The following is a 16188-nucleotide window of genomic DNA, read 5'->3' as shown; positions in this document are numbered from 1 at the left end:
TAGGTACGCACTACCAAGTGCGCTATTTTTCAGATGTTGCCCTACCGGAGTTACACAGTAATAGCGTTACTGCTATTAGCTTCACGATATACATACTATGGAATGCCGTTTCGGTCTTTGTATGTCAAAAACGATACAGTAGCACTGTCAAAGCTGTACAAAAAAGTCTGCAAACAAGCAAACATCGGCCACGAACGATGAGTTTACAATACCGCGTTGGTAATAAAGAATAATTTAACAGACATCTTCAACTAGCAACTTCATTAAATAGTACCCGCAAAACACCACGCTCACTGTCAACAGTGAAGAGGCGAGTCTGGGATGCTGGCCATCTAGGCAGAGTTCCTCTGGCCAGTGTCTGTGTTCTTTTGCCGATTTTAATCTTTTATTTTTATTGGCCAGTCTGAGATTTTTCTTTGCAACTCTATATATATTCCATTCAAAATCAGCTGTTTCCAGCTACAATAGTCATTTACTACATTAACAATGTCTACACTGTATTATCAATTTGATGTTATTTTAATGGACAAAAAAATTGTTTTTCTTTAAAAAACAAGGACATTTCTAAGTGACCCCAAACGTTTGAACGGTAGCGTATGTGGCAGGGACTCCAGACAATCACGGATTATAAAGAAAAAGTCAGCCATGTAGCGGACACCGACGCCGCGCTCCCGGATAAGCTAAACACCTTCATCAGGGAGGTGACCAAGAACCCGATGGTCACTCTGACAGAGCTCTAGAGATCCTCTGTGGAGATGGGAGAACCTTCCAGAAGGACAACCACCTCTGCAGCACTCCACCAATCAGGCCTTGATGGTAGAGTGGCCAGACGGAAGCCACTCCCCCAGTAAAAGGCACATGACAGCCTGCTTTGTTTGCCAAAAGGCACCTAAAGAATCTCAGACCATGGGAAATAAGATTCTCTGGTCTGATGAAAGAAAGATTGAACTCTTTGGCCTGAATGCCAAGCGTCACATCTGGATGAAACCTGGCACCATCCCTACGGTGAAGCATGGTGGTGGCAGCATCATGCTATGGGGATGTTTTTCAGAGGCAGAGACTGGGAGACTAGTCAGGATCGAGGTAAAGATGAACGGGGCAAAGAACAGAGAGATCCTTGGTAAAAACCTACTCCAGAGCGCTCAAGACTTCAGATTGGGGCGAAGGTTCACTTTCCAACAGGACAACAACCCTAAGCACAAATCCAAGACAACGCATGAGTGGCTTCGGAACAAGTCTCTGAATGTCCTTGAACATCTCTGAAGAGACCTGAAAATAGCTTTGCAGCAACGCTCCCCATCCAACCTGATAGAGCTTGAGAGGATCTACAGAGAAGAATTGGAGAAACTCCCCAAATATAGGTGTGCCAAGCTTGTAGCGTCATACCCAAGAAGACTCAAGGCTGTTATCACTGCCAGGTGCTTCATCAAAGTACTGAGTAAAGGGTAGGAATACTTATGTAAATGTGATTTTTTTAGTTTTGAAATTAGCAAACATTTCTAAAAATCTGTTTATGCTTTGTCATTATGGGGTATTGTGTGTAGATTGATGAGTGAAAAAAACGATTTAATCGATTTTATAATAAGGCTGTAAACATAACAAAATGTGGAAAAAGTCAAGGGGTTTGAATACTTTCCGAAGATACTGTATGTATATACTGTATTCTACTAGTCATGGCTCATCCTATATAATTATTCCTAAAGACCGTTTCAATTCATATACTGTCCATACTGTCTATACACACCATTATTATATATATATATATATACACAGTACCAACAACAGTTTGGACACACCTACTCATTCAAGGGTTTTTCTTTATTTTTACTATTTTCTACATTGTAGAATAATACTGAAGACATCAAAACTATGAAATAGCACATATGGAATCATGTAGCAACCAAATAAGGCTTAAACAAATCAAGATATATGTTATATTAGAGATTCTACAAAGTAGCCACCCTTTGCCTTGATGACAGCTTTGCACACTCTTGGCATTCTCTCAACCAGCTTCACGAGGTAGTCACCTGGAATGCATTTAGATTAACAGGTGTGCCTTGTTAAAAGTTAATTTGCGGAATTTCTTTCTTTCTTATTGCGTTTGAGCCAATCAGTTGTGTTGTGACAAGGTACAGGTGGTATAGAGAAGATAGCCCTATTTGGTAAAAGACCAAGTCCGTATTATGGCAAGAACAGCTCAAATAAGCAAAGAGAAACAACAGTCCATCATTACTTTATGATATGAAGGTCAGTCAATAGGGAACATTTCAGTGCAGTTGCAAAAACCATCAGGCGATATGATGAAACTGGCTCTCATGAGGACCGCCACAGGAAAGGAAGAGATATTTTGCATTTTCTTTCATTCAACTTGGATAATTTGGATTATGTGCGTATTGTTTTGTATTGCTAGGTATTATTACTGTCCTGTTGGAGCTAGAAACACAAGCATTTTGCTACACCTGCGATAACATCTGCAAATCTGTGTACCAATAAACTTTGATTTGAAACCTTCGGTTGGAGTCTGTACTGTGTTCGCTTCACTCTAAGATGGGTGGAAAGAATTTAATATATTCCAATGCCTTGAGCATATCTCATTTGCATTTTCTCATTTATACAAGAATATAGCACAGTAGGGCTAGGCTAAAAAGGAAGGGAAATAACATTCAGAATTGCAACCAACCCAGCGTAGAGACAGAAATGACACACACACTGAGCTGTCTATGGTCATATGTAGTAACTATCACGAGTGTGATACAACATACCTCCATAGCACCCATGGGTCACTGCCTGAGGTAATTTGTTTAGGACATGTACTCCTCCGACACCTCTCTCTCACTCTCTCTCTCCAGCAGGTGGTGTTCATTAGCATGTGGTGACAGGCGACCAGGTGCTGCAGGTTCGAGTTCCCCTGTCTCTGTCGCCACTTGCGGCCTTGGCGCCTCCACGGTCTCAGGACGGGGGGATCTGGGGTGGAGGGATGTGGACTAGAGATCCCAAACGGCACCCTTTTACTTACATAGTGCACTTCATTTGACCAAGAGCCCTATGGACCCATTTGGGACACAGACTAGAGGGTCTGTAGCGCTGAAAAAAGTCATTAATGCCCTCTGAAAGGTAGAGCTCTCTGCGGGTGAATGATGGTTAGAATTAGACAGCTTTAATATGAGGAAACAGTCCAGTTCCATGGCTGACGGCTCGTCGACTACCTCGCCAACCCCCCAACCCCCCAACCGTCTCTCCCCATTAGGCATATCGAAAGCAGCAGAAATGGGCCCCGCACACAGGCAAATGCACCTCAGCTATGATCAAGTGCCTTGAGGTCTGTGTGGGTGTTGAGTTGATGGAAGGCATGTTCTCTCCTAATTAATCGTTCTTTATAACTTTATCACTCAATTTCACGCGTCCCAATCCCCCCTATGCCCCCCCCCCACACACATACGCACACCTCAGCTATGTTCGAGTGCCTTGAAGAGGTGTGTGTGTTGCTGCGCATTAGCACATGTGCGTGTGGACGCGTGTGTGCGCTGAGAGGGACGGGAGGCAAGGCATGTTCTCTCCTGACTTTATCACTCAACTTCACCCGTCCCGACGTCTCCGTGCCTGCCCTCTGGTTTTCCTAAGGCCTCGACCGGGTTTAGAGATTTCAGAAGAGCTTGAGGAGCCCCACACTCAGCCACGTATCTGATGGAAAACACATTTCAGAGACCACGTGCCGACGCCAATGTCAATGGCTGAACACATGTGCACATGTGCTCCGCATAACATCCACACATTAGAGGAACGTCTATTACGTAAACATGAGATCAGATTCATCATTTGAAGACTGCTGTTGGTCGTCGCATGCTTTTCATTCTCATGCTTCTGCTGCCAAGAAAAACCGAAAGGCCTTTTTTGTCCTTTGCTCCCGTAACTGAACAAGAGCCCCTATAAAATCAAACAGTTATGTTATGTTCCTGTTATGGTCCAGCTTGAGACATCTGATTGGTTAATTTACACTCACAGAACATAACACTGTGGACATAGGATGTACAACTGCTTTAAACACAAAGAAACTGCCCAAATATCCCGGAGGCACTATTTATTTTCAGGCATTCGACTGTAAGACAAGGCAACGCTTCGTTCTGGAGGATAGAGAGGTATCTTCTTGCTAGATCTACATTAGGAAATTAAATACACCAGAAAAGACCAATGTTTATCATTGCGCTGAGGGAGGGGGGGTGTTTGCAGCTTTTAGGGTGCCCATAAGTGTCCCAGCGTCTGCAGTATACCTGGGGAAAATTATAGAGTAGAACAGGGTTCCCCAAACTGGTGATTTTTTTATCCCCCGCCAAGTTTTCTGAGCAAATAAAAGCTGTAAAAACACTAGCAAATCAGCTCTAAGTGATTTTAATTTTGAAAATCTGTTCCAAAGTAGTCCCACGCATAACAGAGAGATATGGGATCGTATACAAATGTAAACAAGGTCTGAAATGATTATGTTTTAGTCAAACATTATATCTGTTTGGGCTTCTTGCGGTCAATTTGCAGTCTACAAATTATTTGTAATTATGTTCTGGCCCCCTGAACATCCGCTTAGGAAATAAATCTGCCCGGGGCTGAATCTAGTTGATGATCCTTGGAGTAGAAGAAACAGGGCATGACTCTGAAGCAGTCAGGGCTTTTACATCACCATGGGTCATTCTGTTATACAGAGAAACTCATAATTTGGATTTTATTTGATGTGTTTAGTAAAGGACCCTGAAAGAATACCAGTAAGGAAATACTTTACGGTAAGCTTTGTGTGTGTCCATTACACTTGTGCGAATTGACTAACTTTATCATCGTATATATATTTTATGGAGCACCCCCTGCTGGCCTGGTGGTCTTTAAGCTGACGGTCGACTGGCTTGTCAGTAAATCCTCCATTACACAACTCTTCATTCAAAATGAGTTTAAGTGCCCCTGTAATACTGATCCTTGATCAGATGTATCACTTTGAGGCCAGTTTACAGGGGCCTAACCCTTTACACTTGTACCCATATACGGCTTGAAAATGGAGAGCAGTGCCTGTACAGTAACATGCTGTACATGACGTCAGAGCTCTGGCTCTGCGCTTCACAGCACTTTATGGGTTTTGACTTACAGCCGTTCTGAACTTGAGCACCTCATCCCACCCACTAACTGGGTAACTTTAGCACATTTTTTTGTTGTCTGAGTGCGGGACATGTTGTAAATTAAGAGGACTCTATGTATTTTGAAAGATGAGGCATTGAGGATTATAAGAATTTCGCTACACCAGCAATAACATCTGCTAAACACATGTATGTAATCAATAATAAAATTGGATTTGATGGGATTTGATAATATATACCACGTTGATGTCAATACAAGCAAGCCAAACACCCGTGAGTCCAAATGTGCACTTCACGTTTCCTTACAATAAAACTCATGTCATATACAGTGTCAATGTTTGTGATCACTATGTTTGATGTACAGTTAGTTACAAGATGACATCACACCATGGGTTGTTCTGAACAGAATGAGCTTATGTTTGTGTATTGTGAAGAACGTTTGCCATGGCACGCACACCTGAATGCACTCAGGACTCCTTTCTATGCACACCAAGCGTATCTGTTTCCTCGAATTGCATTGTGAAAGCCTATAACACTGTAATATTGTATTTTATAACTTAGCCAGTCATGTTGGCAATAGAACAGGCTTACAAATGATGCCCACCTGACCCAGATTGTGATTTATAATGGACCGTATTTGGATTGCGTAAACAACGACAGTAATTGTGTGAGGGCAGGGATGCAGGGTTGTGTTCCAAACAAAACAACTGCAAGTGTGCTCGCTCTAGTTCCTCAAGGGCACAGCTAGGAGAGCTCAAAACAAAGCAACTTATAGTTGAAGACTCTTCTTTGAGTCATAAAAGTGCATTGAAATGACTTAGGATCAGTGCACACTTTGGAGAGCTGTGCGGCCACTTGGAGACACCAGTTAGTCCTCTCACCAAAAACCTTTGTGATTTTTTGGGGTCTTATGTTGCATCTACCAGACATTGTCCAGGAATATTCTTATCATGTTACTGAATGTATCCAGAATATTTTCAGATTTCGTTATAAACATAATGTGGTGAAAAGTACAGTAAATGTAAAATGCACATTACTTCTTGTTTAAGGTTAACTGTTGTGTCCTCACCTTTGGTATAATCATTCCCCCATGATCTCCAAACTGTTCCCTTTCAATTGCTACCATGGTTATGCATTTCATAATTCTTCTGTAAAAAACATTTAAATGTAGCCCTATCCATATAAGCCAATTTCAGGGTCTGACAGGTGTATAAAATCGAGCACACAGCCATGCAATTTCCATAGAAATACACTGGCAGTAGAATGGCCTCCCTGAAAAGCTCAGTGACATGGCACAGTCATAGGATGCCAGCTTCAGTCAGTTTGTTACATTTCTGCCCTGCTAGAGCTGCCCCAGTCAACTGTAAGCGCTGTTATTGTAAAGTGGAAACGTCTAGGAGCAACAACTGCTCAGCCGTGAAGTGGTAGGCCACACAAGCTCAGAGAACGGGAACCGGCGAGTGCTGAAGCATGTAGCGTGTAAAAATAATCTGTCCTCGGTTGTAACACTCACTACAGACTTCCAAACTGTCTCTAGAAGCAACGTCAGCACAAGAACTGTTCGCCGGGAGCTTCATGAAATGGCTTTCCATGGCCGAGCAGCCGCTCACAAGCCTAAGTTCACCATGCGCAATGCCAAGCGTCGGCTGGAGTGGTGTAAAGCTCGTCACCATTGGACTCTGGAGCAGTGGAAACGTGTTCTCTGGAGTGATGAATCACGCTTCACCATCTGGCAGTCTTCCGAACAAATCTGGGTTTGGCGGATGGCAGGAGAAAGCTACCTGCCCGAATGCTTAGTGCCAACTGTAAAGTTTGATGGAGGAGGAATAATGGTCTGGGGAGGATTTTCATGGTTTGGGCTAGGCCCCTTAGTTCCAGTGAAAGGAAATCTTAACGCTACAGAATATAATTACATTCTAGTGTATTCTGTGCTTCCAACTTTGTGGCAACAGCTTGGGAAAGGCCATTTCCTTTCAGCATGACAATGCCCCCGTGCACAAAGCGAGGTCCATACAGAAATGGTTTGGTGAGATCGATGTGGAAGAACTTGACTGGCCTGCACAGAGCCCTGACCTCAACCCCATCGAACACCTTTGGGATGAATTGGAACGCAGACTGTGAACCAGGCCTAATCGCCCAACATCAGTGCCCAACCTCACTAATGCTCTTGTGGCTGACTGGTCCCCGCAGCAATGTTCCAACATCTAGTGGAAAGCCTTCACAGAAGAGTGGAGGCTGTTATAGCAGCAAAGGGGGACAAACTCCATATTAATGCCCATGATTTTAGAATTAGATGTTTGCCGAGCAGGTGTCCACATACTTTTGGTCATGTAGTGTATGTGCACTGATTTGGTTCATTCTGGTATATTGTTTCTTCACTGCTTGTTCTAAATGGAAGAGAAAGACTGAGACGGTGTCAGTCATTTCATTTGTCATCCGCTGTCTCGCCCACGGCTGCCTCATCTCGTACAGACAGACTGAGCAGAGCAAAGGTCCCTGGAAGAACATTCCAGAGGCTGAAGGGACTCCGGGGAGAGCTAGAGGCCGAGTCGAGACTTCCATCTGCTTAGTCAGCACATTCCCCATTCCCGAGTCTCACTGTGTTGCCTCTATCCACTGATCCTGGAACAGCCAGGCCTCACACAGATACTAGTATGGCTTGACAAAAACACAAAAATGGATCTCAGTTCAGGAAGTTTCTACATAGATACCATCATAGATAGACACAGACACAGATCCCGTGTCAGACAGACTCCCTGCAAGGAAACAGACACTGTCAGGTCATGGATAGTTAACCCACAGACATGGTTGTCCTCCCTGGTTGTTTTCCCGTTTTATTGAATTTGTGGCACGTGCTGCCCCCCACACTGAGGTGTGTGTGTGTGTGACCCCTGGCTCTACAGCAAATTACACCCAAGGGCCACATTGGCTGCAGCATGCATGGTATTTTTTCCTTCGCTTCACTGTTTGCCTGGACAGCGGTGTTTGGAGCATATCTGGCCTAACCACTCTGGCCCCATGGTACTCAGCCCAAGGTCTAGACTCTCAACAGTGGTCAGTCCCCAAGAACACTAAGGTAACCTGCCTAAATGACTACCGCCCCGTAGCACTCACTTCCGTAGCCATGAAGTGCTTTGAAAGGCTGGTCATGGCTCACATCAACAGCATCATCCCAGATACCTTAGACCCACTCCAATTTGCATTCCGCCCCAACAGATCCACAGATGATGCAATCTCTATTGCACTCCACACTGCCCTTTCCCACCTGGACAAAAGGAACGCCTATGTGAGAATGCTATTCATTGACTACAGCTCAGCGTTCAACACCATAGTGCCCACAAAGCTCATCACTAAGCTAAGGACCCTGGGACTAAACACCTCCCTCTGCAACTGGATCCTGGACTTCCTGAATGGCCGCCTCCCAGGTGGTGAGGGTAGGTAACAACACATCCGCCACGCTGATCCTCAACATTGGCGCCCCCTCAGGGGTGCACGCTCAGTCCCCTCCTGTACTCCCTGTTCACTCATGACTGCATGGCTAGGCACGACTCCAACACCATCATCAAGTTTGCCGATGACACAACAGTGGTAGGCCTGATCACCAACAACGATGAGACAGCCCTTAGGGAGGAAGTCAGAGACCTGGCTGTGTGGTGCCAGGACAACAACCTCTCCCTCAACGTGATCAAGACAAAGGAGATGATTGTGGACTACAGGAAAAGCACGCCCCCATTCTCATCGATGGGGCTGCAGTGGAGCAGGTTGAGAGCTTCAAGTTCCTTGGCATCCACATGACCAACAAACTATCATGGTCAAACACACTAAGACAGTCGTGAAGAGGGCACGACAAAGCCTATTCCCCCTCAGGAGACTGAAAAGATTTGGCATGGGTCCTCAGATGCTCAAAAGGTTCTACAGCTGCACCATCGAGAGCATCCTGACTGATTGCATCACTGCCTGGTATGGCAACTGCTCGGCCTCCGACCGCAAGGCGCTTACAGAGGGTAGTGCATATGGCCCAGTACATCACTGGGGCCAAGCCTCCTGCCATCCAGGACCTCTATGCCACTCGGTGTCAGAGGAAGGCCCTAAAAATTGTCAAAGACTATAGCCACCCTAGTCATGGACTGTTCTTTATGCTACCGCACGGCAAGCAGTACCGGAGCACCAAGTCTAGGTCCAAAAGGCTTCTTAACAGCTTCTACCCACAAGCCATACGAATTCTGAACAGCTAAACAAAGGGTTACCCAGACCCCTCTTTTACGCTGCTGCTYCTCTCTGTTTATTATCTATGCATTGTCACTTTAACTCTAACTACATGTGCATATTACCTCAACTACCTCGATTAACTGGTGCCCCCGCACATTGACTCTGTACCGGAACCCCCTGTATATGGCCTCGCTATTGTTATTTTACTGCTGCTGTTGAATTATTTGTTATTTCTATTTTCTATATTTTACATAACACTTTTTTTCTTAACTTCTTAAAGCGTTGTTGGTTAAGGGCTTGTAAGTAAGCATTTCACTGTAAGGTCTACACCTGTTGTATTCGGCGCATGTGACAAATCAAATTTGATTTGATTTGTCTAGTCGTTTGGTCAAGTCTTATGTAGAATGGAAAAAGAAGATTGAACACGGACGCACACCCACCCAGACATCCTCCACCACGGAAGGTTGGTTGCCCTCCACTTGCTCTGCTCTCCCCCCGAATGCCCCCACCTCCCTGGGGAGAGGCTCATAAAAACTGTCCCCTGAACCCCAGCAGCCAATTGCCACCAGACAGGAATGTCCTAGTCAAACTCCCTCGCAGTGCATATTAACTGGAGAGGAGGAAGGAGGGGTGTGGAACCCTATACTGTCCCCACCACCCACACACAGTCCCAGCCCCATTATACAGCTTCCCGCACATACACACATGCACGCACAGGAATGTCATGTTGACGTTTCTTCTGTTGATCATTGGACAAGCTACCCTCTGGTTCCTACCGAAAAGCTAAGGTGGATACAAATACTAAATCATACAGACCCTTCTGACTGTACAGTCGCCTCAACCCACCTTGTCATTTCGATATTAGCAGTGTTCCTGGAGTTGCACAATCTCAAATCCAGCCCGAGAACCTATGCACCCATGAAGATATGAGAGGATTTGATGTGTGTAAGCAATATGGTAATACGTTTCACCGTATTGCTTAGAGCTGTCCGATCCCCTCCGGTATCCACAAGCGCATCAGGCGTAGGGTCTAGCGGTGAATTTGGAATTGGGGCAATGGGCTGTAGATTTATCAGCAGAGAAGCAGATATATGTTCATAACAGCATCTCCAGTTCCTCTCTCCGCAGAGCTGTGTAGGTGTTGACCATGAGAAGAGGCCTCGAGTCTGGTAGACGGGAGACTAGTAATGTAGCATAAACATCACCAGCCGTCATAATCTACCGCCGTGAACCTCAGCTTCACCTGTGCATATCTGAAAACATTTCTCACCGCAAGTGGGAGAGAATCCCAGAAGGTTTTTGACATAATTATTATTTTTTAAATGTATAAAACTTCGATGGTGGTAGGTCTATCATTCCACGAACCATGCTCCATAATCATTCTTTATACACAAAAAGTGGCAGGTTACTGCGCCCGAGGTATCCTCTCGCTCACCTCCAAGAAAAATGACCTGTTGAATAGTTGTGTCACGCAGATAGTTAATAGGTAGGGAGAGTTATTTTTCACATTCCTTGATACTGCTCGGGCAACACAAGATCGGAGAAAGCACAAGAGAGCATAAAAACAAAAATGACAATTGATGGACACAGGGCATCTACTTATCTAAAACATAGATGAGTAGATATCCTTCTGGAGAAATGCTTTGAGGAGAACAAGATCTATTTTAGTGGGTCAATTTCGATTGGTCTAATTTCTGTGTAATTTCTTCTATGTGGATTGAAACAAATATGATCTCTTGCTTGAATGAAGTGGCCTCTACTGTACAATCCCACTACTTGAGCACTCACAGCGACTACCAGGTAGACTCCCTTCACGGGTATGCTTTAACTTAGCATGTAGTGTGTGCACAGGGTGAAGTTTGTAAACAAAGACGGGTTTGACTGAATCCCGGCCATAGTGCGATTATTTTTGCTACGATAAGAGACACAAGCAACTTCACACACGTAGGCTGGACATGTTTGCTCCAAATACTGTTGCTGCTTGCAGTATTACCAATGGACTGCAGACAGTAATTCAGAAAACCCAGAGCTGTACTAGACTCCGGATGAATTTGCTACAACTAGAAACCATAGAACAGCCAACAACCAAGTCTAGATTTACCACTGAACTTTCTATAAACCCATAACAATAAGTATCTATATCAACTATATCTACTTAGTTTGAGTTTGGGTCTGTTTTTGCTGAATAATATAATAATATACGTCCACAGACAATGGGGATCGTATTTCCATTGGGTATGTAATGTTTTGTAACCAATAGCGAAACTCCAGCTATTTTCCCCCTACTTTGTCAGTGGTGCCTCTCCCAATGTGTAGCCAGTGTCATGGGTGTGTCAGCAAAAAAAACTTCTGTACATCCCCCATCAAAGGCTCCCATTGACTGAGGTGAAGATCACTTTTTATTGGTCATTGCATACAAGGTCCAACACGAAATTTAACTTCCACTTTTAACCCAACCCCTCCAAAAGACACACACAATTTTTGGAGGGAGAGGTGCCCGCACTGGGCGCCCTGGGAGCTGTTGTTGTGGGGGGGTTAAGTGCCTCGATCAAGGGCATAACGGCAGGCAATGGCATCTAGGATTTGATACCAGCAACCCTTTGATTGCCAGCTCACTTCCAAACCAATTTTTTCCAATTGTACCCGGGATTCGAAATGGCAACCCTCCTGTTGCTGGCTTGCCTCTTACCGCTAGGCTACCTGAGGGGTGGGGGGGTCATAATCCAATAGTCACACCAATCTGGCTCTTTAGCTGGGAGAAAAATAAATGTAGAGTAGAATCTGACACTGTTAATATCCAATAGGGTTTCTTGAAGTCCAACACAATCCAAAAACTCATGAGAGACCATCTGATTGTATGGAGTAAGTAACACGGCCTATGTGCCTCCCCTCATAGACAATCAGCTCTTTGTCTTATCCATAACTTATTGCTGAGTAACACAAACAGATTTGTTGCATACAACGTTATAAACTCTACTTTAGTAATAGTAATGTACAGTGCCTTGGGAAAGAATTCAGACCCCTTGACTTTTCCCACATTTTGTTACGTTACAGCCGTATTCTAAAATGGACTAAATAAAAATGTTCCTCAGCAATCTACACACAATACCCCATAATGACAGAGCGAAAACAGGTTTATAGATTTTTTGCAAATGTATTAAAAACAAAAAACAGATACCTTATTTACATAAGTATTCAGACCCTTTGCTATGAGACTCGAAGTTGAGCTCAGGTGCATCCTGTTTCCATTGATCATCCTTGAGATGTTTCCAAACTTTATTGGAGTCCACCTGTGGTAAATTCAATTGATTGGACATGATTTGGAAAGGCACACACCTGTCTATATATGGTCCCACAGTTGACAGTGCATGTCAGAGCAAAAACCAAGCCATGAGGTAGAAATAATTGTCCGCTGAGCTCTGAGACAGGATTGTGTCGAGGCACAGATCTGGGTAAGGGTACAAAAAATGTCTGCAGCATTGAAGGTCCCCAGGAACACAGTGGTCCCAATTATTCTTAAATGGAAGAAGTTAGGAACCACTCTTCCTAGAGCTGGCTGCCCGGCCAAACTGAGCAATCGGGGGAGAAGGGCCTTTGTCAGGCAGGTGACCAAGAACCCAATGGCCACTCTGACAGAGCTCTAGAGTTCCTCTGTGGAGATAGGATAACCTTCTAGAAGGACAACAATCTCTGCAGCACTCCACCAATCAGGCCTTTATGGTAGAGTGACCAGACGGAAGCCACTCCTCAGTAAAAGGCACATGACAGCCCGCTTGTAGTTTGCCAAAAGGCACCTAAAGACTCTCAGACCATGAGAAAGAAGATTCTCTGGTCTGATGAAACCAAAATTGAACTCTTTGGCCTGAATGCCAAGCGTCACGTCTGGAGGAAACCTAGCAACATCCCTACGGTGAAGCATGGGGGTGGCAACATCATGCTGTGGGGATGTTTTTCAGCAGCAGGGACTGGGAGACTAGTCAAGATCGAGGCAAAGATTAACGGAGTAAAGTACAGAGAGGAGAGATCCTTGATGAAAACCTGCTCAGGACTCACTGGGGCGAAGGTTCACCTTCCAACAGGACAACGACCCTAAGCACAAAGCCAAGACAACGCAGGTCTCTGAATGTCCTTGAGTGGCCCAGCCAGAGCCTGGACATGAACCCGATCGAACATCTCTGGAGAGACCTGAAAATAGCTGTGCAGCAACACTCCCCATTCAACCTGACAGAGCTTGAGAGGATCTGCAGAGAAGAATGGGAGAAACTCCCCAAATACAGGTGTGCCAAGCTTGTAGTGTCATACCCAAGAAGACTCGAGGCTGTAATCGCTGCCAAATGTGCTTCAACAAAGTACTGAGTAAAGGGTCTAAATACTTATGTAATGTGATATTTCATTCTTTTACTTTTAATATGTTTGCAAAAATTTATAAAAACCTGTTTTTGCTATGTCATTATGGGGTATTGTGTGTAGATTGATGAGGGATTTTTTTTTTATAATAAATTTGAGAATAAGGCTGTTACGTAACAAAATGTGGAAAAGGTCAAGGGGTCTGAATACTTTCCGAAGGCACTGTAAACATTAGAACACATCTGCAAACAATAAATACATACATTTAACCCTCCGATACATAAAAAGGGAGTGGAAATTTCATCACTGTGTTTACCATAGCCTCTCCCAACTAAACTAACATCCCACACACTTGTAATAAAGTAACCCCTGCACGGTAAATAGGCTGTAGGTCAGTAGGGGGAAGACCTAGTGTTGATGTTCCTCCATTATTTCTTCCAGATGTTTCCATTTCCAGTGTTGGGATCCAGTTATATGAGGTGGAAGGTCGCAAGAGGCACGGGCAAGGAAGTGTGTGCACAAGAGGTCAAAGGTCACAAGAGGCACAGGCAAGGAAGGCTGTTTATTAGTCACTGCTGTCTCACAATTACGCATGGCACTGCTGTGACTCCAGCCCTACTGCAAGACAGGGTCGTGTTCATTAGGGCACGATTGGACAAATCCAAGTAGTTCATTTCAAATCAGTCCCCCCCCCCATTTTGTGCAAAATGAACACGACCCATGTCAGAAATACGTCAGTGAACAAACACCCACACCGACTCACTAAAAACAACATGCCTTTCTGACTCAGTACAAAAATTGCACACAAATAAATACATACAGGCTCTAGTAGTAAATACACTCTAGTCTACACAATTCTCTCTGCCCAGCCTCGGATACGCTTTAAAGGTGCACCTAGTAGCTGAAGTGGAGGCCATATTTTTCCACACCGTGGATTACATAAATACATAATCTCCTATGAAATGCATGATTAGGTTTCAAGTACTGTACAATCTCTATAGTACACACCTCCACATGGAACATTAAAGAACAAGTGAACAGCAACGACATTCACTGTCAACCTGCGTCTCTCACAATACCTTCACTGCTTTACTCTGCGTTAGTCCCACTCCATCGATAACATCCATGCAACAGTGTCACAGACGATGACTTTACAATTCAGTCAATATCTAGTATTACATTACATGCAGGCATCGTTTGTCAGGTGGAGAAGCTGCACGCTACCTTGAGATAGTCCTAGCCACTTGTTAAGTTGCACACATAATGTTGAAAACACTCATACACACATAAACACGCACCCACACTGACACACACACGCGCACCTTTCACCTCATGACTTGTCGACCTCACCTGACACACACGGTACCGTGTTTTCAGTTTGCATGGCAAGACCGCTATAATTCAGCCGTAACTCTAGCATATCATCTCACAATTCTGACAGACAGATAAAGTTCTAATAATGTCTATTGAAATAGTTTCTTCATTAGGGTACAGGAGAGTTCGTGCCTTAGTGACCGTGCTCAGTAAACATTGCCGGGCGGGCTGCGGTGGGAACTGTTTGACCAGGTCAGGTTGAGTTCCTGATCAGAATGGAATGCCTTGTCTTCAGTCTCTCTGGCAGCAACTCTCCACAAAAGTGTACACAAAAAGTGTTCCTGTTGAAAAAGTCTCTGGAAAAAAAAGACTCTAGTCTCTGAAATCCTGAATGCGAAAGTGTCTGATCAGTCGAGTGGAATTGTAATTCCTTGGCAGTAAAATAAGGACATTGAGGTCAAAGGTCAAAATCAGGTGAACTTGGTTGGCACGGCCCTATTGACATCTACTCTGTAGTCCTCTACTTCCAATCCTCCTCCATTCTCCTCATTCCATCCTAGTCTCTTGTCCGAGGGGTCCATAGTCTTTCTAGGGAATGACAAGAGGATTATTGACTCACTGGCACCACCTACTAGGCTGTCTGTTTAAGTGCAGTTTTTGCTTCAGGTCTTGGCTTTTCTCAAGTCATTTTCTTCTCATTGAACCAGCAGGGCACTCCTCCACACTTACATGGTGGTACAGGTAAATAAACCGAGTCTCTGTTTGCCCAATCATCAGGAGAACCTCCGTGACTGACAGGACATCTGTCCAATGGGGACGCAGCATACAGCAAGTGTTACCTGGGAGGAGACAAACATGCACGTTGGCATAGCAATAACACTATCTGATCTTGAAGTGGGAATATAATGTTATATATAGTAAAATATGACTATGCAGCAAATATGACTTATCAAAGCATTCAGCACTCTTGAGATAGGAAATGACAAAGATTAGTTGTCCATCTTCTGGGTACATTGACTTCAAATACAAAACCTAGGAGGTTCATGGTTCTCACCCCCTTCCATAGACTTACACAGTAATTATGACAACTTCCGGAGGACGTTCTTCAATCTATCAAAAGCTCTTGCAGTATGAATTAACAACTTGTCCATCCAAGGATAAGAGAATGAATCTAGTACTGAAAGCATAAGCTACAGCTAGTTAGCAC

General features: G+C 44.3%; 1 protein-coding gene across 1 annotated transcript in view; it reads right to left on the bottom strand.

The window, feature by feature from the left end:
• Positions 1–11696: 11696 nt before the first annotated feature.
• The window catches only part of LOC111962089 (GRAM domain-containing protein 2A), a 64591-nt gene continuing 60099 nt past the window's right edge, over positions 11697–16188 (bottom strand). Inside the window, exon 12 of the mRNA XM_023984909.2 lies at positions 11697–15820. Within this exon, the coding sequence (XP_023840677.1) occupies positions 15817–15820 (4 nt within the window). The 3' untranslated portion in view covers positions 11697–15816. The remainder of the gene's footprint in view (positions 15821–16188) is intronic.

The sequence above is a fragment of the Salvelinus sp. IW2-2015 genome, linkage group LG4q.1:29 (assembly GCF_002910315.2).
Source record: "Salvelinus sp. IW2-2015 linkage group LG4q.1:29, ASM291031v2, whole genome shotgun sequence".
In the NCBI taxonomy this organism is placed as follows: Eukaryota; Metazoa; Chordata; class Actinopteri; order Salmoniformes; family Salmonidae; genus Salvelinus; species Salvelinus sp. IW2-2015.
The sequence above is the reverse complement of the archived record's forward strand: the minus strand, read 5'-3'. Positions and strand labels throughout refer to the sequence as shown.